Source organism: Micrasema longulum, unplaced genomic scaffold, assembly GCF_059751315.1.
Source record: "Micrasema longulum isolate JH-2025_06_02 unplaced genomic scaffold, ASM5975131v1 h1tg000718l, whole genome shotgun sequence".
Classification (NCBI taxonomy): Eukaryota; Metazoa; Arthropoda; class Insecta; order Trichoptera; family Brachycentridae; genus Micrasema; species Micrasema longulum.
This window is the reverse complement of record NW_028277914.1, coordinates 18,873-45,041: the sequence shown is the minus strand read 5'-3', so window position 1 is coordinate 45,041 and position 26,169 is coordinate 18,873. Positions and strand designations below refer to the sequence as shown.

Here is a 26,169-nt window from a genome sequence, read left to right as displayed (position 1 = left end):
CTTGATGTGTATATGCGTAAATGTCCTTAGCTTTTTCTTAAATTATTTTTTCAAATATTAAAAAAAAAAAATATTTAAGAAAAAATAACGGTAAAAAAAACATATGTGGCTAAAAACAAAGTCTATTTTTTTTTTTGTATTTCTTAACGTATAATAAAAACGTGTAAGTCTTTTATTATTATTTTTTGTTTATCTCCGATTCAAACTTTAGAAAACATACATATGTTTATTTTTTTATAACTAAATGTAATATAAATAGTTCATTGTTTGTCTATCCTGAACATTTACGAAGGGTATTAAAGAAGGAATACTAACGATAAGGTTTTGGCCCATATAACACAGGTAACGCTGATAGTCTTCCGTCCCTCATGGAAGATGTCGGCATAGACCGCCTTTGGAATGCATTGTTGTTCTCATCCCTGTCCCTAGTTCGGGATGCCTTATCGTCCAAACCAAGGTACTGCAGTCTAGCCAATGTCCGGTCCGTAATATCACTACTGAAGGACTTGGGAACAGTGCTATAGTAACCATTGGAGATGATATCTTTATAGGTGTAGGCGTCACTGCTACCACTTACTGACATCTTAACAATAGTTTAACGTTCTTCTGCACTACACACAAAAAAATATTTTGAAAAATTCCTTTCAAACACTTTGAAATTCTGAACACTTTACACCAAAGCACTTTTAAATATAGTTTGTTCAATCAATTAACACGCAAAAATTATTTGTCAAACGTGAACTAATTAAAAAGCAAAAAATAATCCATTATTCATTCTAATTTTGATAGAAAAATATACGAATACAATATAAAAATAAACAAACAGGGATAAAAACCGTTTAATGAGGATACGAGCTAAATAACTGTTATAGAATAGGATTTTTATCCAGTGATTCGTGTCGAAAACTAACAACTCAGAGGTCTGAGGTTCGAACCCTGCTATGCGAAAACTAGATTTCGGTAAATCATAGAAACGGAAATATTTATTTTCACAGACAGATTTCCGTTTTAGTTTGTACGGCTGTCAATGAGGAAGTTCAGTGGTTTTAAAAAAAAAAATATTTGTTAATAGACTGTTAAACTCGGTAAATTTTTTTTTTTTTAATTTTTATATATCGTATTATCGGCGCTACGATTTTTCAAAGTTTTGTAATTTTGAAATAACTCCGCGTGTAACGTCAGAGGTTCATTTCCGCTTATTCTCATTCAGTTCTTCCCATTGGTCCAGAAGCGACAAGCAGACTGGAAATCTTCCATAGCTCTTAGATTACAGGTTGATTCACATGAACCAGTGACGTCATTTAAATGAGTGCGGTTTTATCAAAATATTTATTATTATTTTTTCCGTACATTTTCAAGAAACTTTGCTGTACAATTTAATGCTCTAATTTTTACCCCGCGTAAGAAAACATTTTTTGTATCCAATTTCCCGTAGGGCTGAAGTTCCTAATTTTGAAAACGGGTGTTTTATTGACATATTATTAAAACTTTAATAAGAAAAAAAAAGTACAAAAATTTTAGGTAACGTGATAAATATGATAAAATGGGAATTGCATACATGTTTTTTTTAATCTGACGTAAAATCAAACTTTGGCTTTTTTTGGTATACTAAATGAAGAGCTTTTAAACTAATTCATTACATTATGATATAATTAGTAGCTAGCGCAACGACAAACTTAAGTTAAATCATATTGTTCCGAGTAATTTAGTAAGAACGTTATCATTTATAAATATTTAGGAATTAAATTATAATATATTTGCAAATTTTAACTGGGATGACGCATTGAGATATTTCTGGTTTCGATCTATGGCTAAAAACGTAGTTTACGTAAAATCAATACAGATAAAATATTGTAGGATCCAAATTAGTCAGTGATAAAAACGATTTTGATTACACTGTATGAACCTAGATGGACCGAAGGGGGGGATTTGAATCCCCCATAGCCCGATTTTAATTCGATAACTTAAGTATTATTAAAGCTATTTGCGGTTAATTTTTTGCAATCGCGAAATTAATAGAAAGAAGCATTAATCTGTTTTTGTTATTTAATTTTAAAATAACTGTTTTTTTAATTAATATAACAAAAAAAGACGTAAATAATACTAGGATCAATTTTACTAAAAAAAATGAATAAAATACACGAATGAGTAAAATATGTTTGTGCTAAAACATGAATAAATTATAGCACGGTCATAAACACTTCCAACGTTTTATTCTCCTGACGCTATATACAAGTAGGCACTGGGGTCGTTTGGTCCCCCGTTCGGATCATGTCTAATTTTTGGATGATTAGTGAGGGAAAGGTTAAATAAAACTAAATCAACAATGTTTTGAGCATGGCCAAATGCTTGCAGACTGGCTGGATTTTCCAACAGGGAGTTGTTCATATTTAAATTTATTGCAACAGAGAGGGAAAACATTTTTGAGAAGGGAATATGGGAGTCTAGGCATTTACAGAGCTTATGACTTGTCATTGGCTGGTTTACGTGGCCACTTTACACACTGTGTAACATCCACCATTCTGCCCATATTTGAACATCTAGATCCCTTCAATTTTTTATTCATAAGCCCTGTAAATGCATAGACTCCCATTCAAACATTGGTAGAATGGTGAATGTTACACAGTGTGTAAAATGGCCACTTTAACCAGCCAATGACAGGTCATAAGCCCTTTTAATGCTTAGACTCCAATATTCCCTTCTCAAAAATGTTTTCCCTCTTTGTTGCAACAAATTAAATTAAAAACTTAATCTGTTATTTACCGAATAATAAGTTGAACGAAATATGTTGCGAATTTTTAATATATATTTTTTGGAAAGCATACGTGACATGAAAACAAGTTTATTTAATCAGCTGGTAAGTGAATACATACGAGCATATACTTGCAAAGCGACAGCTGTGACTGACTGTTTGTGGGGCACTATATGGAGAAAACAACACAAACTCGAAAGTAAGGTCAAGATATTAGGGAACAGGACTAAAATCCTTCTCAGAGTGGCGGAAATGAGAACCCGACTCTCCATCGTAGGCAGAACTCTTAGAGATCGGATCGAAATTGAGACGATATTATAAGGTCTGCCTGTGGTGTTGAAGACATACCGAGGTAAGGAATAAGTAGAAGGCGGGAGGGACCATGTGGAGATATGAGACCAAGATACGAGACTCGCTAAAATTGCTAAGACTGAAAACCCTAGCAGCAGGAGATTACCAGGAAGGCCGCCGAAAAAATGGAAAGACAGCTGGAAGGATAGTCACAGACAGGTCATACGACCTAGACCTAGAGGAAGAAGAAGTTTAAGTTTGAGTTAATTAGTCTACGATAATAATCCATGCGTGGCCAAGGCTAGATTAATTAAAAGATAAAATTTGTTTATTGACAGTTTAGTTATGAAATAATCACACAACTTCTTTAAAAAACCTTATGCCTATTGAAATCGGCCTTAAACGTGCTAAATGTCTATTGGAATGTTGATAAATAAATTCACCATGTGTATTTTCCCACATATTATGTGAATATATTGCTAATGTGTGTTTAGGTATTGAGTTTGTTAAGATAAGGAAAAAAGCAAACCAAACCGAGACATTTCGATCTAGCGAAGAAAATTAACAGAATCGTTCGACATAAAAAAATATTAAAAAATATATTTATTTATTTATTTATTCATATTTTACTTTTACAAACTATAAACAATAATAAAAATAATGTGACCTCACTGGGGTGGTTACCCGTGCTGAGGACAATTAACAATATACTTTTTTGAATTGTTTTTACATTTTAGAATAAACTAAAAAGACTTACTTAATAAACAAAGATAATAAACGTAAATGAAAAATGAAAAACAAATGTTTACTTTTAAAATAAAATAAGAATGTACATCTCGTAGAAAATCGTTTTAATATAGAATGGTTTATGAGCAATATTAGTATTTTTTTCTAAACAAATAAATATCTTCTTGTTGATTAAAAAACAAAAACCATCTCCTACGGAATAAATAAATATTTACGTTGCGTAATTTGTGGAACTACTTTTGTTTTACGATAAAGATCGGTATAATTAACACATAAAGACGAACTTACATCCTTAAAATGTGTAAATATCTAATTAAACAAAGAAAATATATTTAGAGGTTGAATAACGTAGGTAAATTATTTAAGTATGGATTACGGATTTGCACGGTTCATGTATTTAAACCTTAAATGATTGACGTCAGAAAAATCGAGCGGAAGGTCGAGAAATACCAAAGATTTTTGTCAGTATAAAATAAATCATTTACACATTGGATGATAGTAGAAATTATAAAGCAAAGTTTATAGTAGGATAAAGTTTTGTAATTGAAGCTTGTTAAGGCTGTGGTAAAGAAATCCTTTGCGCACGGTGATGTAGCATAGTTTTGTCTCAAGCAAAAGACGGAATATTCTGAAGTTCAGGCATTTGAAAACAAAAATCACAGAGACCTACTGTTAAATAAGTCCTTTTCTATAACTTATAAAAATAAATATTTAATTAGCTCTGTTATAGTAAAATAAATTAAAAATCATAAATCCGGTCATATTGCATACGTGTGTCCTCCACCACTATCAACAACTGGCAGAATCTGTTACACACAAACACCGGCACAGAACAGCATCTCTGTCTTCCTCGTTATGAGTTCTATCTTCGTGTTCTCTCTCACACAGATTTATTGCTGTATTGGCATCACATTCAATCTCCGCATAGCAAAGAAAAACATTTTTGGTATGAAAACCCTGCTAATTTATGTAATTTTAAATTTCCAAATCTGTTGTAAAATGTCCATTTGAAGATTGAAAAAAACACAATTTCATCATTTCAAAAATAAGAAAATATCTCTCTGATGATATATCATTAAGTCTTGTTAAGTATGTAGACTAGTGTGACATCTCAGTCACACAAGAGTTAAGATTCTTCGGAAGAAAAATGTGATAAAAATAAGTGTCAATGCCTATACAATGTCTAGGATGTCGAGTAAACATCCATGTTCTCTTCTTAGAAATGTTTTCTATCTGTGTTGCAACAAATTGAAATATTGTTAAAGTTTATAGCATTAATTTAGTGGTCAAATACTAATATTTACGTTAGACAATGAAGAAGTTCAGTGATTTATATATTTATATTTTATTTTAAACCAAAAAAAAATATTATGAGCAACCTCCCCAAGCCTAATTGCAATAAAGAGTGTACATTTATTTTTTTAAAACCTAGAATGTAATCGATTTAACAATAAAGAAAAAAAGATGTCATATGTTCTGTGTCATTATTATTGTACTATTAATAAAAAAATCAAAATGGAATGATACGGAGTGACTTTAGGCATGTACGATTTTTTCCTTATTTTTTGTAAATATTGTATTTTTGTGTTATAAAAACTGTTGTTTTTTTTAAAAATAAATAAATAAAATTAAAATAAAGGCTCAATAAAACCATTAAAAAACCAAATATAAAATACACGATGTCGCATTTTTCACACATCCATCGTTGCTCTGCGATCGCGACGATTAAACGCATAACACAAATGTTTGTTTTTTTTCTGTTTGTTTTCACAAAAAAAAAAATGATTTTTAATTAATTCGTGTGCCAAAAGGACCGAACATGTTCTTTTTTCAAATTACATTTCGAAAATAAGATTAATTATTTTTTCTAATAACAATTATTAATTGAATTAGTCAAACTATTCACTTTCACGTGGAACTTGTGCGGTATAACATAAGCTTCACTTCACGTTTCAAACTTATAATAAAACATTATGTTCCAGCAAACACTTATTTTCTTAGACATTACTTTTTTGAAAGACAAAATAAAACATAATGGTTTGCAAACACTTTGTTAAAGATAAATTAGAAGGTTACGTAAATTCACCTAATGTTTTTCAAACATAGAATTTCAAACATAGTGTTTCGGTATCTGATTACGAACTGATTTTTCACTACGTAATGACTATAATCTGTCCTTATCGGTTATGTCACATTCCAAATTAATTCGCGCAGTCACCGCCAGGTGAACGAATTCAATTAGTTTTTCAGGTGCACGTGTTTTAATTTCAAACTCTTTCAAGGAACTGATTTGAGAAACGTTCACTCAAGGTGAAAAAGAGTGGCATTTGAATTAGTTGAACTGTTTCTAATGAAACAATAAAACAATTGAGTTCAGGGCCGGAGGTAGCCATTTAGTTTCTACCTCGTACTGAAGTTAGTGCGGACATTGCGAGTGGAAAGGGATTACAGCGTGGCTTTTTTTACATAAAGGATGATTTTTTCAATACTTTTATTCAACTCAATTAAACTGTTTGAGTAGGTATCCAACATTCTTTATCCAATTAACTTAGGACCCGATTACAATGGGAAGTAAATGGAGTTATGTAACTTCAATTGTTAATAAAGCAAAATCTAAATATCCGCAGAAAAATTTCCCTAATTGAATTTTTTTTTAAACATATTACAGACGAAAATACTTTATTAAAATAATAAACATGCAGATTTCCCTGGATAAAATTAGATTCCACTTATAGGAAATTGAATATTATTCTGATAATTTTCCACTGTAATCGGGGCCCGGGTGGGTTTTGTGGATCTACCTAAAACTAAAAATATTATGAAATACTACTATGACAATCATTGTGTCATTTTTTTTAACGTTGTATTTATGGCATTTAACCTGGAGTATTTCTGGTACCCTCCTCAGCAACTCACGGTTTTTTTAAGTTCAGAATCGGAGAGGTTAAATCGATGGAATCGAAAACTGTAAATTGTATTGCCGTACCTGACCATGTCTTACCCTAATTATGAATTTAGTAAAAGCCGTGCCGTCTGCATTAATAAGAGCAGGTACATAAAAACCGAAAAAAACCGTGCTTGATTTTTGACCAAAATAAAACCAAAGGCGCATTAAACCTTGATTAAAATCATCCTCCTGTATAAGGGAGGGTTGACATAATCGCATTAGCTATTTTTAAATAGAGTATCGAGCGAGGAATGATGGGGTTGTCTACATTGACATTTCCGCGTAATGGTAGATATCTATCTATTGCATCATCATAAAAGTACCTATTCACATAAAGTGGTGCATAAGTTACTTCATTTGCATGCCGATTGCAGCGTACATGGATCATATCGTTACATGGAAGGTAAGGTGATTAGTCATGTGCTTCAGTTGCGGAGGAAGTGAAATATTAAAACGTAAAACAGTATTTAATGTTAATATTTCCGGTCGAACCCGCCAGAGATCGAACCCGGGACCTCAAGTATGGTAGATGAACGCGCCAACGAGTACACTACGAGGAGACTTATTTCCACTTGATTTCATTTTTTTCTTGAGAGTAGTCATTGAATCGAAAACATTAATCCTGGGTTCTACAGGTATTTCACTCACAGATCTGTATTCGTTATCAAGAATATTGAAAAATAATGAATTAATATAGTTCTAAAATGTGTTCATTTTTTATGGAAAAATTTTATGAATCGAATTTTTTTAAATATATTTTTTTCAATTGATGGAAAAGTACTTTAAAAGAGCAATACTGTTTGTACGAATTGAAATAGTTTTTTTCACTTTTACTCACTATTTATTATTTTTTTGGGGATCAAATAAAAGAAATTGAAAAACAATAATGTTTTGAGGATACTCAAATGTTTGCAGAATGTCTGGATTTCCTCCCAATGGAGTTATTTAGATCTTAATTTGTTGCAATAGAGAAGGGAATATTTTTAAAAAGGGAATATAGAAGTCTAGGCATTAACTAGGCTTATGACCTGCCATTGGCTGATTTAAGTGCCCCTTTTACACACTGTAACATTCACCATTCTGCCTATGTCCCAACATCCACATTTCCTCAACTCTTCCATCTAGTGACTTTTGTGAAGAAAAAGATCTGAATCTTATCTACTAGTTTTCAGGCGTTGCCTAGTAGGTAAATTGGTTCAGCCGGACGAATCTCATCCACGTGATAAAGGTTTCATTTCTTTTACTTTACAAAAGTCAACAGATGGAAGAGTTGAGAAAATGTGGATGTTTGAACATAGGCAGAATCGTGAATGTTACACGGTGTCTAAAGTGACCATTTAAACCAGTCAATGACAGGTCATAAGCTCTGTAAATGCCTAGACTGCCATATTCCCTTTTTTTAATGATTCCCTCTCTGTTGCAATAAATTTGGATATTGAAATGTTTTATTTCACGTAAACAAGTAATTTCACGAATTTAGTTTTACATTTTTGTAATAAAATATTACTAGGACAAATGAAACAAAAATATATAGTTTATTCTGTATGACGATTATTTAAAACCGGTTGAAAATGGTTAGAAATTTGAAATACTTGGAAATAAAGAAAATTTTATTTAAAAAATAGCGCTTGAACAATGAATGATCATATTATTAATACAGTACATAATCATGGCAACATAATCCCAGTTCGTAGCACAAATGACAAGTTCTCATGAAAATTAATTTCGGAACAATGGAACAACAATACCTCTAATAAACCAATCACAACTCGGAACAAGAGTTCTTACTCAAAATTTAAAGTGAAATGATTCTCATTCTCATCTGATAACTATATTACCAAGATTGCTCAAATCCGAATCAAACAAAAATAACAAAAGTTGTTATGCACAATAGAGATTGGCGTTTCGATTATTAATAAAAGAAGCAGTAACAGATATTCGTTTCACAAATTAAAATGTATCGCGAAACGGTTTCTAAATAACAGTTTAGAGGAGCTTAGACAAAAATCTAAGATCAATTGAACTGTTTAAATTGAATTAAACTGTTACTTGTAACAATTCATACTGATTTAAACTATTATAAGAAACAGTTTCACAATTATTTTTTTTTTACAGGGGGAACGGCTACGATTTTACCCTTACTGAGACTGTTATAGCTGTTTTCATAAAAAATCTTTTTTTTACCCAGTTACAATCAACAGTTTAAGTTTTCGAAGAATAACTGTTAATTGTAACTTAAATGTTAATTTAAAATAAAGGTTCTTTTTTATGACCTCTAATGCACACCATGATTGAATCGGGTCGTGGTCCCGTGGCAAGTGTTGCGGACTCACGGATCAGAGGTCCGAGATTCGAGCCCCATTCTACCCCAACTTGATTCTCATTTTGTAATAGTGAGTTATTTATAACTCGTTCAAAGTTTTTTGGGGCCGTTGCCCCAAAAATTGAAATATTTGTATAAATCATAAAAACGCAAAGATTTCCTTTTGAAAAAAAAAAAACCTTTTTTTCATTTTATGCCGACAGAACGGTCATATTTCAATTCAAATTACATTCCAATTTCTTAGAGACATTTTTGTGCGTACCGGTTTCGAGACGTACTCGTCTTTCCTTCAGGAAAATATATCATTATTGACATTTATTAAATCGGAAACATTATAAAGTTGGTAATTAATAGCACTGGAACCTTTTTTTTAACACGGTTTTGAAATAATACGAAACTAAATGATAAAAAAATAAAGTTATAATAATAATTGAACACACGTTATAGTAATATACCTAATTATACTTTCCGTTTTTGGATTCTCCACACATCACTCTTTTATTTACTAGGCGAAAAGAGGCATACGCTAATTGATACGATTTTTCAAAGTATTTTACTATCATCATTGGCATATTAATACACATAGACATGCTCTGAGCCCTAATAAATGATGACACTTAACTCATCCCCAACAACTCAGTCTTGCTCAACGTGTATTTAATCGTTTTTTAGCCAGGCGTGACATTTAGAACTTATACCAAAATGCCTGCTTGTGTCATTAAAACGTGTGAAAATCATTCAAATAAATATTGTAAAAAGGATTCTGTAATTTTTTATTGGTAAATATTAGTTCACGAGTGATTAATAAAGCTTAAAACAAATAATATTGAAATTTTTTGTCTACGTCATCATACTACACCTAGCGGCAGGATTGCGAAGCTCTTACTTTGAGTGCTACTAAAATATTATAAATGTTTGAGTTAATATTATTATTGGTTTCTCCAAAATTCAGTGAAAATAAATAAATGGGTCGAAATTATAACGAATTTAAGAAAAGAATCACATTGGAATCCACCAAAAATTAATATCGTTTGTTATTTTAAAATACAAACTTGTTTATCTACCAAAAATGAGTATCTTATAATTTTCGGTAGCATGTGTATGATTGTTGAATGTAACTCTGGTGAAAATAAACAAACTAAGTAACGTTTCAGGGTACGTTTTCGTGTCACTACTTTATAAAATATTTTACCGTATAGGGCGTGTCTATGTATTAATATGTCAATGGTCGTCACGGTATATTTAAAAATAATATTAAAGCACAATTAATAAGAAGCAATTTTTATATTTTTTTTATATTCCGAAATGATTTTTATAGAAGAAATCTAACCACCTTTTTTACACGGTGCTGCGTAGGACGAAAACGAAACCACTTTTAAAGAAGTAAATAAAATTGCTTTGTTTTATAAACCACTTTATTATAAAACCCAGAAGAGGGCAACGTGAATTTCCGAAACAAGTCGGTTGCGACAGTAAATAAGTGGTTTACAAAACAAGGTATTTTTTTTTATTTCTTTGAAATATAACAATGAACTACAAAGTTATTGTTACAAACATCCGAAACCTCTTTTGACTGTAAAAAGAGGTTTCGGTATACTAATATGTACTAACGTAAATATAAATTTTTGACTACAAAGTTGCCTTAAGGTTCTTAACGAAAAAATTAAAGTAATTATTCATAGATCATTTAGAAAACTTTGTTTTGCGGAAACTTTATTATACTGTTATGGTATTTGTTACAATAAATGTATTGTAAAGTTTCCGCAAACCAAGTTATGTAAAATTTCCATTGAAAATCAACGTAAAAATGGCATTCTTCATTAAAACATTATAAGAACGCCATTTATGAATAATTAGTTTCATACTTATGTTTAGAATCACCTTAAATAAGGAAGTATTTCAATGATCCAGTAATTTTTTTTCATTTTTAATAGTTCATTTCCTAACATTCATATGATTAATGTGATTAAAAATCATTGTACTTGTTTTTTTATTATTTTTTTTATTTTTGCACCACAACAGGCTAGAAGGCCCAATTACAGTGGTGAATCACATCACTGAACACCCAGGCTTGAGAAAAATCACATTTTAATTTTTGTGTTCTCACCGGGAATCGAACCCGGAACCTTCCGTGCGTGAGTCAAGCGTCTTAACCACTACACCACGGAGGCCGCCAAATGTAGAAATGATCATTAACATAGGTTTGTTCACAAAGATTTTCAATTATCACAGTTCATTATTACATTATTATGATTGACGGCACGTGTTTTGTTATTGAAAAAATCAACTGTCCCAATTTCTAATAAAATAACAAAAAAAGACCTTTTAAATATGATACCTGTGAAGGCAGTGGCGAATTGCATTAAATAATGTGCTTTGCTTTTTTTTATGGATCGCCATAATAATCTGTCAAGTAGAGTATATTTTTAAAGATATTATATAAATCATGAATTATGTATATATGTTTAAAATATGTATAAATAAATGCAAATGTTCAACCACCTGGTAAATTAAAAACGATGCAAAATAATTTCTAAGAATTTTGTTCTATTTCCTATGCATTCAACGAAAATCGTGCAATCAAATTTTACAATCACTAAATTGAAATTTCGAAATCATACCATTGCTGTAGCTATGTTTTTGAGACAATTCTAGAAAATGTTTTAAGAAATAATATGCATTCCTCACCTGGATCGTAACGGTTGGTCGATATGCCTTTCGGTGGTGGGATGGGAGCCAGCTCTGGGTCTACAGTAAATGTCAAGCAAAAAAGGAATAAAAGAATAAGGAACAAAAGAAAACAGTTTTAAAAAAATATATGCTTGTGGTAAAAAAAAAATGACAAATAGATTTTAAATAAGAAAAATTGATAGCCTTACAAAAAACATAGCACACACATTTTCAAATAAAAATATTATTAAACCGATGATTCTATATATTTAAAACATATATGTGCAAAAACTTCACGGTATATGCTAATATTTTTTAGTCAGTCTATAGTCATATTTCCGATTCTAATTATGCATATACCGTGATTCATTGTGTGTATATTTGTTAGAAAATGAATTATTGTAAACCTTTGAATGTGACTGTAGGTTTTGCCGAGTATGTTTGGGGAACTACTGGCCAGGAAGGTCGCGGTGGTCGAGGAGGGGAGGTCTCTTCCATTGGCGGTTGGTAGCGATACCTAGGTCTGTGTTTCGTAGGGTCAAATTCTTGATCAGCAAACACGTCACGCACCTTTGAGCTCGGCTTCAATATAGAGCATGGCTTGGTATTTTTTACTCTGACAGGAGATGCAGACTTAGGTCTTGTTCGATCTCGTCTTACGGGAGAGTATTTATCTTCCGAAATGTAATCAGATGTCGAAAGAGATCTGTTATTATCCTGCCTTTTTGGGAACTTGTGAGCCGTCCATGAACCAGATAGGTACGGAGCTATATCACGTAGTTCGTGAATATCAGGAGCAGATGTAAACATTTGTCCTAAGAGAGAAGTGTTTTCTCTTTCGAACCTTTGACGAATTCGTTCGACTTCTCCTACGGGGCATTCTGAAGGGTATTCGTTCGTTACTCGCGAAGGAGCAGTCAATGATCGTGGTTTCAAAGAAGCAAGTTTGGATATTACATCAATATGTGGCATATCTCTATTATCTAGTCGTATGGGCGTCTTTGGGATTGGAGAAGTCATTGCATATCTCTTATTGCGACTTCTACCTCGACTATTTATTTCGTATTTGTGCGTAAGCCTATCTACATCGCCGCGTTCGTGTCGTTTTACGTCGAAAGTATTTCGTTTCTTCCAGTTATGTTGTAATATTGTTCTCACTATTTCGGGATCACTTTGGTGCCTTTTTAGCGCTGGAGGATTAAAATCGAGTTCATTTAATATCTCCGAAAGCTCAAATTTATTTTTTAATTTTCCGACTTCGCCAGCCTTTACGAGGCTTAAATATGCACGCCAATATCGTTCCGGATCTGGTGATAGACTTCTACTACGACTAACGTTTCCTAATTCGGAGTTGTTAGAAACTAAAGAAAGGTTTCCACTGTCAGATTTTTGTTCAAGACATTGAGTAGCCGGTTGCATAGCGGATGAACTTGAAGGGAGAGATGGATAGCTGTTTAATTGTGTCTCTCCAAATAAGTCCTTAAGACTAGAATACGACTGAGAGTAATTAAGTTTTTTACTCATTGGGTGTTCTTCGTTTTCTTTATAAGGAGGTGGAGAGGGTATTTTCGGTTCAACAATCGGTTCACATGTATCCTGTTTTTCTTCAGAAGAATCTTCTCTAGCGTGGTATATCACAGTGCCAACGGGGTCTTGTCTACTTTTTTCGAAAAAATCTACTTTCTTCTTTACTTCGTCTTTATTACCACAATATATAACTGTTTGGTTAGATGTGTCAGAACTTCCAGTTTCAGTTTCACTTGCGGACGATGGACGTACGGGTGACAGCGTTTGATAAATTTCTTCCCCAAAAGAGTATGACATATTTCTGATTCCTGTATGATCTTGATTGTTTTCCTGATATGTTTTATGACTATTTATATTTGATACACTTGGATGATCAGCAGATGAGCTAGGACTTGCAGTTCCAGATCGGCTGTGAGAAATTCCTCTGATTCTCGCGGCAGCAGTTGCTCCCCGAGTTTCTTTGGCTAACACGATTGGTGAATAATTCTCCTTGTGTTGTTTGACTCGCTCCAAAACTTCTTTGCTCAAAGTCATTGAAATCATTTTCTTATCTTTTTCAGATAAATTTTTAAGAACATTAAATGAGTTTTTCAAATCCTTGTCCATTGGCAAGTGTTGAATAGAACTAATAGAATCGGCTTTATAAGTTTTGTTTGTACTAATTTCATCATAATTTTCTCCCGCACTAAAAGAGTTGCATCGTACTTGAAGTGAATGACGATTGTCAATATTCTTAGAAGGAACTGTAATAACATAATCATCATTACTTTCCGTCATTTCTTTTTGTCTAGAACCATATTCTTTACTGTAAATGGAGTTCAATTGACTTTTTAAAGTACTAACTTGATCCATGGATAGACTACTCCAAAGCCTACTGCCGATTCCAAGACGCTCTCTAATATTCGTCGTAGTAGGTTCAACTCTAATTTTGTTTGACATACGACAAGATTTAGACATTACTTCAGGCTGATTTCTTTTGGACATGTTAGTAGCTAAATTAACAACCGAGTTACCTCTCCAAAGAGGCGTATACGCATCTCCGTAAATATATTTTTTGTAAGCCTCTCCCTCATATTCGCGGTCTGCCATTTTGACAAAATGATCTTTGAGGTCTTCCACTGATTTTTCTTTAGCTCTCAAATTCCAATCCTTATTCTGACTCCATCTCAAATTTTCAGAATCATTAGGCGAAAATAACAAATCTTTTTCTTGTTGTTCAATTCTCATTTTTTTGTAGAGCCTATTCAATTCTTCTTCGGCTCTTTCTTTAGCTCGAATTAATTTCCAGTGCTCAAAATCTATAATTTCTTCATCTCGTTTTCGGGGTCGTAAATCACTAGATGAGGTCGTTCTTTCTAATTCTCCGATTCGTTCAAGATACGAGTAAAATTTATTTAGTTCCTTAAATCGTTCTGATTTAGTCCTTTGATGCTTTAATTCCGTTATATATTCCTGATAGTCTAAATGTTGTCTAATACGTTCTAAATCTGCAGATGAACTGCATCGTTCCAACGAACGATTCTCTTTTATAACTTTAGACTCTGCATCTCCAGCACTCTGTGTACGGATTATCTTATTTCTTAAATTACTAAGGCATTCAGCTCCTTTGGATTGTGAAATTCTAGCACTGTGTATACGTCTATAAGATGGAGATCTCATGGGCGATGGAGATGGAGATGGAGAGTGGTTTCGCATTTTTGGTACTGAATTTATGTATCTTTTGGGTGATAGAGATAACTTTCTTCGCAACTGTTCAGCAGTAGAAAAATATGCAGATTCACTTTTTGATAAATTTGGAGACTCAGATCTGGACCGGCTGTCGTAATAAAACTTTTTAGACACAACTGGAGTTACTGGTCGTGATGTTTGGGTTAAAATAATTTTCGAAGGAGACGACATACGGATTGGTTCTGATAGTATTTTCCTTTTGTTATGCAAAACTATTGGCGACAAAGGCCTAGACGTTTGTGAGAATATCATTTTTGCTGGAGGAGATGGTAGTCTTTTATATACTACTTTATTTGGAGACACTTCCCTTTTTGTGACTGTAGGTGATTTAGGCCGTACGGTTTGAGAAAGTATAATCTTATTTGAAAATGGTGGTTCACTCTTACTTCGAGGGTCAGTTTTTGAGAAAATAAGTGAGGATCCAATTGGATTAGTTGATTTTCTTCCACTTGATAAACTATCAAATTTCCGAATATTAGAAACACTTAATCTACCAGGCCAAGATATCGATCTTGGACTCTTAGATCTAACAAAATCATTTTTATCCCACGTTCTAAACTTAGATTCACTAACAGGTTTCTTGTTAGATAAATAACTGTTAGAATATCTATTAGATTGGGAAGGAGCGGGACTATTTTGGAATATTTTAGCTTTTTCCAGTACAGTTGTGACATGATAGTCATTTACGTCTCTTTGAACGGGTATATCACGTAAAAATAAATGTTGAAAAAATGAGTCGCTCATAACGGCATCACGTCTGTCGTAAATTTCATTGTAGTTAATACTTTGATTATTTTCATAATGTTTAATATATGAACCCAATTGGTGGTCGTTGTTGTTAATAAAAGAAAGTGCATCCTTCTTGTGCAAGTTTTCAATTTGATTTTTATTTTTTAAAATTTGATTTAAGCTGACATATTTTTTTGATTTATCTGCATTGATTTTTGTCTTTTTTATCAGTTTTTTACCGTTCAACTTTTCAGGTTTATTTTTAAGACATTCATTTTCATCTTTAACTTTTTTTAATCGGTTTGTACTAAAATCACGATCAGATGACTTACTTTTAGCGCTTTGTGAGGATTTTTGTTTCAATGATGTAGAAATACTAGACTTCGAACCTTTTTTTGACAAGTTACGTAAATCTGGATTAGATAATGTATGCTCCGTCTTAAAAATAGGTGAATCAAAAGCAATGTAGGTTTGAGAAGATAGTTCAGAAGAAGTAGGTGATTTCTGTTTACCTATTCCATAGAGTTTATCTGATGTTCGCAGAAGATCTCTCCCTCTTGGTGACATAGTAATCTTCATATTTTTATCACCACTATTTTTACAAATGCTTTTGGATAATTTTTCTGGCTTGCTTGCGCTTGTTTTTTGCTTAGTTGGCGTGGTTAGAGAGGGTTTAAGTGATTTGGAAACATGATTTTCTTTAAATGTTTTATTGATTTCAGTAGGAGAAATAAGTTCTACTGATTTTGAAAGAACTCTAGTCGGGGACTCACGTATACTTTTTAAAGGCAGATGCTTCTTTTCACTGGCAAAAGTTCTATCCAATGATGTCCCCCGATCTAATACTCCAGATATCGGGGTGCGTCGTCCTGCACCTCCTTCAATAACTACTCTGCTGTATGGAGGTGGTTCACCAAAATATCTGTTTATATTAGGACTGGCATATTCAACGGGAGACATCGTTCGTCGAGGAGATCCAAAACTACTCGTTCCTTTGAATGTTTCCGTTCGCTTTTTTGAATCAGGTTTAATCTTGCCAATTTGCGAGGGAACGACACTCACCGATTTTGTTGTTTTGATTCGCTTTCCATCAGACGACTTCATTTTAATTTCCCTCATATCTTTTTTACGAACATCTTTCGGAGAAGATGAATTAAGTTTGGTTGACAGTCGTCCTTGTAAGAATTTAATATTTGTATCATGTTTATTTCTCGTTTGTAACAATCTCGAAGATGTTGAGTTCCCAGTAACAGAAGAGACAAGTTTCAAAGTTGTATTGGCTTTAGAAGACAATCTTCTCGGCGGGGCGGGTGGATTATAAGCTGAGATCTTTGGAAAATCTAGACTAAAAAATGAAGGCACGTTGTGTTTGTAATTTTCGAACACTTTTTGAGAATTTGTCACTGTCGATGTGATCGGGTAGCACAAAATGTCGTTACTAATATTCTTGGGAACGTTTTTGTGAACTCGGATTCTGGTGAGCGTCGGCGATAGCGGGAAATATTCAATCTCCGTGTCTTCTGTGGGTGATCAACAAACACAAATCTTATTAATTTAAAACAGTTAACTTCTCTTCCATCATAGCGACGTGCTGGTGTCTTGTGCTGGAACACGTGTGGCTTTACGTGATGTTACTCTGTGTTTCCAATTTTAATTGCACTACAATTGTATCGTGCCAGTGGTTTCTAAATATAGTAGAGTACAATTAACTGTGAATGTGTGTGCTAATATTTTTGTTTGAACGCAATTATTTGATACAGTATATAGGTGTGCGATAGTGGTAACATGCTTAAGTTTAATATTTTTTAAAGAAAAATAGATTGAATAATTACCTCGAAGCAGAGCAAAGCGATGAAAATTCAGAAGACTGACACCATAAGGCAGAGAGATTATTAAAATAAATAGCACTCACCTTTATCGTTACTCCAGATCAAGCGTAATTGTTAAGTATCCAGTCCAACAAATTAATTATGGATGCGTGATTGCATGCGATCTATCTCAAGCACTACAGTATGGCTAATGAAGCAATGGGAATAGATGAGACTAGAAATAATCAATATGGTTTGAATTTGTTATTCTGGCCTTCACATTTGACAATAGAAGACCAGCTGTATGATACACATTGGCTGGTCGACAGCGGTGACAATAGACTGACACTGACTTTGATCATTTACGGTTGGTCATAGTTCCGGCGAAGCGGAGAGAATATTCCGTAATGTTATGCAGGATGTGAAGGGTGCTATTATCTCATGACACGAAACGAAATGGGAAATGCAAACGCGCATCAGTTGCGCTCTGATTTGATTGTTATAAAAATCGATTACCGAAACACATTTACAATAAAAATTGTTATGTCTACATCATGAATAAAACAATATGTGTCATGGCAGAAAGATATTTGGCAAATGGAAGTGACACACCGAAAAATCAACTCGAATAATGAATGACCAACATTTCTTTTCTCTGATATTTTTTAATTATTATTTAATGAGTTTAAGCAATGTAGCAAAATGCTGTTATTGACACTAGCATGCAAATATATTTAAGCTGTCACACAATGCAAAATATCATAATAATAAACACAGTAGTTATTTCAGTATAAATAATTGTATTTATTGATTTCTAGTGGGAAAACTTATAAATTAATCTCATAAAATATTTATATTCATAAATGAGTTAAAAGTTACTTATAGACCATTTAAAATTTGATATTATTATAGAGCCTAACATTTTAAATTACACACACCACCATTTTTGTTCATTTCAACGAACGTACATTTTTAATATACCACGTATTTTTTAGTATCTGGGTACTTAATTTTTTGTTTCTTTAGAGTCGACTTATTTTACAAAAATACCGCTTAAATTCTAATTGTTAACCAATGTTAATTAAACTATGTGGTTGTCAGTTTTATGGTTGCGAAAAATGTATGATTTTGTGATTAAACTGAAAATGAGAGAAAACTGTTAAAAGATATGAGAAACTTGCTACCGAGAAACCGAAAAAATAGCAAAAAAACTGTAAAAAATTAATAAAGAATTACGCATCTGTAATTTCAGAATAGTACTTTATACATCAACAAGTGTTATAACAATTTTTTGCTGGCGTGGCTAAGATTTTAGAAGTACTCTCTTGAAACTTAAACTGTGTAACAAAAGAAACATCTTCTTTCTCTTCCTTAATCTCTCCTCCTTTCCTTTTTCCTCTTTTTTCTTTTTTCCCATTGAGTAATAGTTTTGATTTAAGGTAATTTATAAACAAATGCGTTTATTTCTATTTTTTTATATCTTTACCTTTTAAATCTTTTTTTCTATTAAAAATGTTCTGTAACTTGAATTATAAAAATAAAACATTTATTTTATTGGTTGGTTGGAAGAAATTGCCATTTGGCAATAAGCCCGCCTATGTAAAAATAACATTATGTACAAAAAGTTAAATAAAAAATAATCCACACACACTGTTCAAACATTTTTTACAACAGTTTACCTTTAAGTGTAACAAAATTAATGCGGATTGAATAAATCAGATACATTAACAATATTTTGTGGATTTTTATTAAACGAAAATAATTTGTCCAATAACTTAGTTTAAATATAAAAAAAACTGTCTTACATTACGAGAAGGATATTAGAAAGAAGGAACGCTTATATTCTTTAAATCATTCAATTGATTTTTTTTTTTTAATTTTCAGGTTCCAAACGTGTCACTGACCTTTGGGTCTGTCAGGAGCTGGTTTCCTGAATCCTTGCAGAGGTGGTTCGCCTCCTGCCTGGACTTCCCTGTAGGCCTGGCGCTGCTCCCGTGGAGACAGAGGAGAAGATGCTCCGTCGATTCCATCTCCACCTAATCCTCGCCGTCGAAAGACGAGGGTCGAATCGCTTTCGTAGCCCGATTCTTTCAGGGCGCTGGAAAAAATAAGAGTAGGCTTGAGAAAACATACTTAAATTCTGTGGTCCTACAGAAATTTAATCTGTTTTCCTCGTGTGTGAAGAAAGCGCATACCTTAAATGGTATATGGTCAAATGGACAACACATTGCCCCTTTAAACTTTGTGGTTTTTTTTACATTAAAAAAAAATATGTTTTTAAAAGATTCACTTGAAAACATTAATTTTCAGGGCCATTATTTAATGGGAGCTAAAGTTGATGTAGAGAGGGGTTTGAAACTCTGATCTCTGATCCGTAAGTCCGGAGCAGTATCTACAGGACCACAGCCCGATTGATTAATTTATCTTATTAATTAATATCTCAACAGAGAGAAATCGGTCGAAAAATGTATAATATTTACTATTAACATATTACAACAGAGATGAAGAACATTTAAGAAATGGTAATATAGAAGTCTAGGCATCTACAGGGCTTATGACCTGTCAATGGCTGGTTTAAGTGGCCACTTTACACACTGTGTAAAATTCACCATTCTGCCCATATTTGAACATCTATATTCCTTCAATTCTTTCATCTGTTGATGTTTGTGAAGTTAAATAGCTGAAACCTTTATTTATGCAGGTGAGATTCATCTAATTGAATTATTTCACCTACATACTAGGCAAGGCCTGAAAATTTTATTTTTTTCAATTTCTATACTTCTTCATGGACCAGGTAATTTATCAAAAATTTATCAATAAACAGCTCCCCAGGGAGTTGAGTCCTTGTCTACAAAAATTTGGACAAACTCAAAATATTGTTGATTTAATATTAACATATTACAACCGAGAAGAAGAACATTTTAGACAGGGTAATATAGAAGTCCAGGCATCCACAGGGCTTATGACCTGTCATTGGCTGGTTTAAGTGGCCACTTTACACACTGTGTAAAATTCACCATTCTGCCCATATTTGAACATCTATATTCCTTCAATTCTATCATCTGTTGATGTTTGTGAAGTTGAAAAGCTAAAACCTTTATTTTATAACACTTAAACTAGTCTAAAATGTTCTTTATTTCGGTTGTAATATGTTTATATGAACAGCTCCCCAGGGAATGAATTCAGTTCTCGTCTACAAAAATTTGGACAAAATCAAAATATTGTTTCAATATTTACATTTAGTTTCAAATTATTTTCAATTTAATTTTTAAATTAGGATAAAAAACACAAGTTATGCTAAAATTAATATAGCATTATAGCGTACCGTGCCATGTAAGACTTTGAAATAGCAGACGTTGACACACTTTGCTTGTTGTTGATTTGCGGATGGTTGACAGATGCATTCGCCAATTGCTAAAAAATCAAAACAGAAATATAATTATGGATACTACCAACAATCTTATAAATATTATATAAAATTAGTTTACCCTCCGCGAATAAAAGGAAGGTTATTTTTTATGTTCAAAGCATTAACTTTGTTATCAAACATTTTAAGTATTGTTAATAAATATTAGTTTTCAACCATTTACCGACTTTTTGTGTCTACCGGTTTCGAGACGTATCCGTCTCTTTGTCAGGACACTCACTGCACCAATATGCAAATACTCAAATACACTATCATCTTTACCGTCACTGTGGCATGGTATTTATGAAAAAATACAAAAATTACATGCAGAGTCAAAGATGATGCATACACCACTATGTTTAGGATAAAAAATGTTACATTCAAATAATGAAAAAGCTATACCAAATAATCTTTTACAAAATATTTTATTCTCTCTTTTTTATGTTACACAAAAATATTGTAACTATCGATTTTTTTTTTATTTTAAGAGCGAAAATTCATTAACATTTTCTTGTATACCCACGAACAGGCCATGCCTTTGTGGGATTTTTTGTTTACCATTTTTACTATTAATATGTATTTCATTGCTATGTAATTATGCTTTATTTTTTTAATACTCTGTTTTACCTCTTATGTATATTGTAAAAAAACAAAAGAAAAAAAAAAAAAAAAAACCTTTTCAATAAAGCCCACTTTTTTATTCTAAAAATTAACCAATCGTGTAACGGCGTGCAACCACTAAGCAACGCGCAACCCCTTCCTTACCCCTTCCTAACCCCTTCCCCACAAATTCTGCGATATATCCCTGAATGTTCCGACATGGTGGTGTTTGCATCCCCTTTAACTCTGCAGGTAATTTATGTATTTTTTCGTAGATACTATGTATACTATGGTGACGGTCAAGGTGATATAGTGTATTTTAGTATTTGTATGTTTATGTAGTGAGTGTCCTGACGAAGAGCCGGGTACGTCTCGAAACCGGTAGACATAAAAGCCGGTAAGTGGTTAAATACTTAAATTTACTAACATTAATTTAAAGGAAGATTTTTTATACTTTCATATTTTTTAATTCATTGGTAAAAAGAAGAAAAAAAACATTGCTTAAGGCATCGAATTCGAATTAATATATTCGGGTTTTTCTGATGTTTTCAAAAAGGAACATGCTTTCAGTAAAGAACATTTAGAAAATTTTCATAATTAGTTTTGTCAATTAAAATATTATTTTGCCTGTTTTGTGTTAAAAAATAGTAAAATATATTTTTTCAAATCAACCTACATTAGAACTTATGAAAATAGATTAGTAATGAAATGCATGCATATTTTTATTGTTGATGACAATAACAAGATAACAAACAAACACATTTTCATTCCGTTTAAAAAGTAAAATAAATAAAATATTATAATAATATTAAAACGAATGTGTAAGCCCAACGTGCTTTAACCAAGAACATTTGCAATGTAGATGTTCATATTTTATTAGTGCAATAAAAAAACATAAGCATTAATAATGGAGATCATGTCGAAATATAAGTTATGGCCACCGGGTGCCATTTTGAATCATATCTACCTAGAGAGTGGTTTAGTGGATATCATTTTTTTGCGTGTGACTAAACTTTTCTCCATATATGGCCACTCTGATGATCAAACGTCAAATAAATACGAACAAGTAAAACCAAACAAAATGATTTCCTTCTTTACTTCCATATTATAAATTTCCAGCAAATCCACTTATTATGACCAAATAAATAATGACCGACCAGAGTTTCGGATTTGGCCGGTTTTGACCAATAAAATGAGTTTCGTTCGCGGTTTCGGTTTCGGACCAAAATTGGCTGAATCTCATCCGAAACCTGCGGTCGGGATGTGTCGGGTTACGTTCGGCTGTACTCGGGTGCATCTTATGGCTCATAACTAGGCCGCATGACCCGTGATTTGTTGACTATAATTAGTAGTTCTGAGATCTTTCATATTTATATTTTTGTAATTCCTTAAAAGTTAATAAGTTAAAGTGCTTATAGCGTACATTGAAGAACTGTTACATATAAGCATTACATGAACCGGGTTGTGGTCCAGTGGTAGTATTTCGGACTCACGGACCAAAGGTCCCAGGTTCAAATCACAGTCTACCACAACTAGATCTCTATTTTTCCAGCAGAAGTTATTTACAACTTTTAGGAAATGGTCTGAAATTTAAATGTTTGAGTAAATATTATGAGCTCTAGAATTTCTATTCAAAATATATATATATATATATATATGATCGTAGTATGTAGCATAATGACTATAATTAATTTTAGTTTGGTACTTAGTCTTTATTGAGATCCCAAATACCTAAGTTAAGTCTAAATTTGAAATGGCGTAATCTGCCGGTCTAAAAAAATATGTTTTAGTTACATAAAACTTTTAAGTATATTTTTTAACCGAAATACAATTAAAAATTATTGTTTTTATCTAGTTTATGTTATTTTATTTTTTTAGTATTACGCGATTAAAAAAAAAGATTAGTTTTGAAAATGGCAAAATCGCATGATTTCCTTATTTAGCGTTTGTTTTACCAGACCACAGCCTAAACAATAAAAACGCCTAATTTTAGACGTTTTGGATGTGACTTTTGATTTGTTGAAATAAACGTCGGGTTCGATTTCGGTTTCAGCCGAAATTACAACAGAAGCCAAAATTCGGTTTCAGTTTTGGCTGAAAATCTGGTTACGGTCAGTCACCTCAAATAGAACTCAAACTTAGCACAGTATGTTATTAGGTTAATATTCGTTAAACAATGTTTTAATAGTACCTTGCATAGTTACATAATATAGGTATAAATTAGAACAAATGTTAATTATTTAAGTGCTATTTGTACTTAGTTAACATTATAAAATTATGGTTGACATGCGATAAAAACATTATTTTACAACTTCCAAATGCGTATTTTGTACCTGAATTAAAATAAATCATGCCTTTTATAAACATGCACATCTAGTGTTAGATTAAGTGACCAAAATGTCTGACTTCACTTATTGTTTTACAAATACGTGGTATGATTGGGACAAGATCTAGGGTAATTAAACATAAAATGCGCATGGACAATAACTGGTATGGGACAACATAGAAGCCACATGACATGACATGACGTGTAAAGAAGTGGTGTTAAGGGAAAGGTTAACATTATCTTACACTCCTTTGGACGGCCCTCGCAAAAAGGGTGCTGTAGGGCGGCAAAGGGGAATTTTCATCCAACCACTTAATACGGACCCGTTGAAAAAGGCACCACCAGTCCAGGTGAAAGGGACAAACCAATCGGGTTAGGTGACACAAAATTTAAAAAAGGAACAACATGGACTTATGTGTGTATTAATGTGAAGATTTTATAGTGCTGTGAGTAACAAAGTACAAAAATATGAATGATAAAAAAAACCTCTTATTTAAAATGTATAATGCTAATAAAATAGTGTTAGTTATTTATTTTACAATTTTTTTATTTTACTTTTTTATACTTTTATTCAAAAATAAACAAATTGATAAGATTCTCGATCATTTGGAATGCGAAGGCAAAATAATGAGTTTTTTGCTTGATTTGCCAGGATAGTATAACTTTTGTAATATACATATACATATAAGAATTAAGAAACGTTTTTAAATAATTTAAATTTTTTAAGTACTGTCAATAATCAACCCTGAAATCTTCTGCATGATAGCCAAATGGCCCTGCACTACGAGGTAGAAAGTATTTCTACGTAAAAAAAATAATCTTTTTCAAATGATTGCATCGGCTAATAAACCAATTGAGAGTGATTTGCTGGGACTTTTGATACAAACTTTTATAATTTAATCTGATAAAATGTATATAATTAAAACATATTGTAATTATATTTTTTTTTATGTAAATGAATTGTGTATGATTAATGACATATTTTCCAAAACCAATGAATTAGTACCAAACCAAAAATAAAACATGGATTACAGATTATTTTTTGAACAAAAATACGAAATTAAAATACGTCATCTCATTAAAGTTGAAACAAGTATATTAATGTGTATTACACAATATTATGTTTTATAACATATTACAACAGAGATGAAAAACATTTTAGAGAAGACAATATGGAAGTCTAGGCATTTATAGGGCTTACGACCTATCACTGGCTGGTTTACACTCTGAGTGCGTACATTCACCATTCTGCCTATGTTTAAACATCCATATTTCTTGATTGGGTATTATGATTTAGCTGATATACAAGCAATTGTTAACAAGGAAAGCAGAATAGTGTATCTAGTGTAATATTGTTATAGTTGCTAATAGTTTATTTAAATTTAATACAAATTTCCGATATCGAATATTTTATTTAATTGTAAAGTACCTTTTCACGAAATAATTCAAAGTGAAATGTTTGGTTAAACTACGTCATTCAATTTGTTATGAATTTGAAACATAGATATTTAATATTTTAATTTAAGGAAAAAAACATCTAGTTATAAAATAATCTTCGTAAAACATTTATGGTAGGTATATGTATATAAATAATTTCATCTACAAAAATCTAAATCTATTCTTGACAACAAAAACGTGTTCTTACACTATGTGTTATCTATTTGTGCTTTGTTTATTTCTTAATTTATGTAAGTATATATTTATGATTGAGTATAATAATATTATATTATATTAAAGATATCGTACCCCATCAAATATGTCCATAACCTCGTCCCACCACTAGAAAGAAAGACACGAAAAAATGTGATTTACCATAAAATAATCACAGACATACACAAAAAAGCCTATGTGGATTCCCATGACTAAAAAATAAAATTCAAACGTATGAGTAAATGTGAAAGTGACAGCAAAAAAACATGTGTATGTGTATTAAAAGTACTCGTTTATCTCAGCATACAATCAATTGACCAATGTTTCGTGAGGATATATGTATATATAGTTGGATAATTTATATGGCGCCATTTTTGTGAAAATCACCTCAAAGGTATATTTGTTAAAAGTATAAACACTGAGCTAGATAATAGTTTTAATATTAAGTATGATTGAATATTATTTGCCACAGCATTCTTGATTGTTAATAATAATAATTCAAGAAACAGTCTTAAACGTTAGGTATGTTTACACTTAGTCAAATGTGGTAATTATTGTATTAAAAGACAAAATGACTACCAAAATAAAATTTGGTGAGTAATATAGTCATTGACTATGTCCATAATATGAATACGTCCAACAACTGGCAATCTACCCTATACATT

The 26,169-nt window shown here is 32.0% G+C and overlaps 1 protein-coding gene across 1 annotated transcript in view; it reads right to left on the bottom strand.

The window, feature by feature from the left end:
- Window positions 1-26,169, bottom strand: part of CAP (Cbl-associated protein) — a gene marked incomplete at its 5' end in the record, with an annotated part of 100,029 nt that overhangs the window by 58,807 nt on the left and 15,053 nt on the right. Inside the window, 4 exons of the mRNA XM_088229843.1 lie at window positions 11,749-11,808; window positions 19,427-19,620; window positions 20,848-20,936; window positions 25,601-25,633. Coding sequence (XP_088085969.1) covers window positions 11,749-11,808; window positions 19,427-19,620; window positions 20,848-20,936; window positions 25,601-25,633 — 376 coding nt within the window. The remainder of the gene's footprint in view (window positions 1-11,748; window positions 11,809-19,426; window positions 19,621-20,847; window positions 20,937-25,600; window positions 25,634-26,169) is intronic.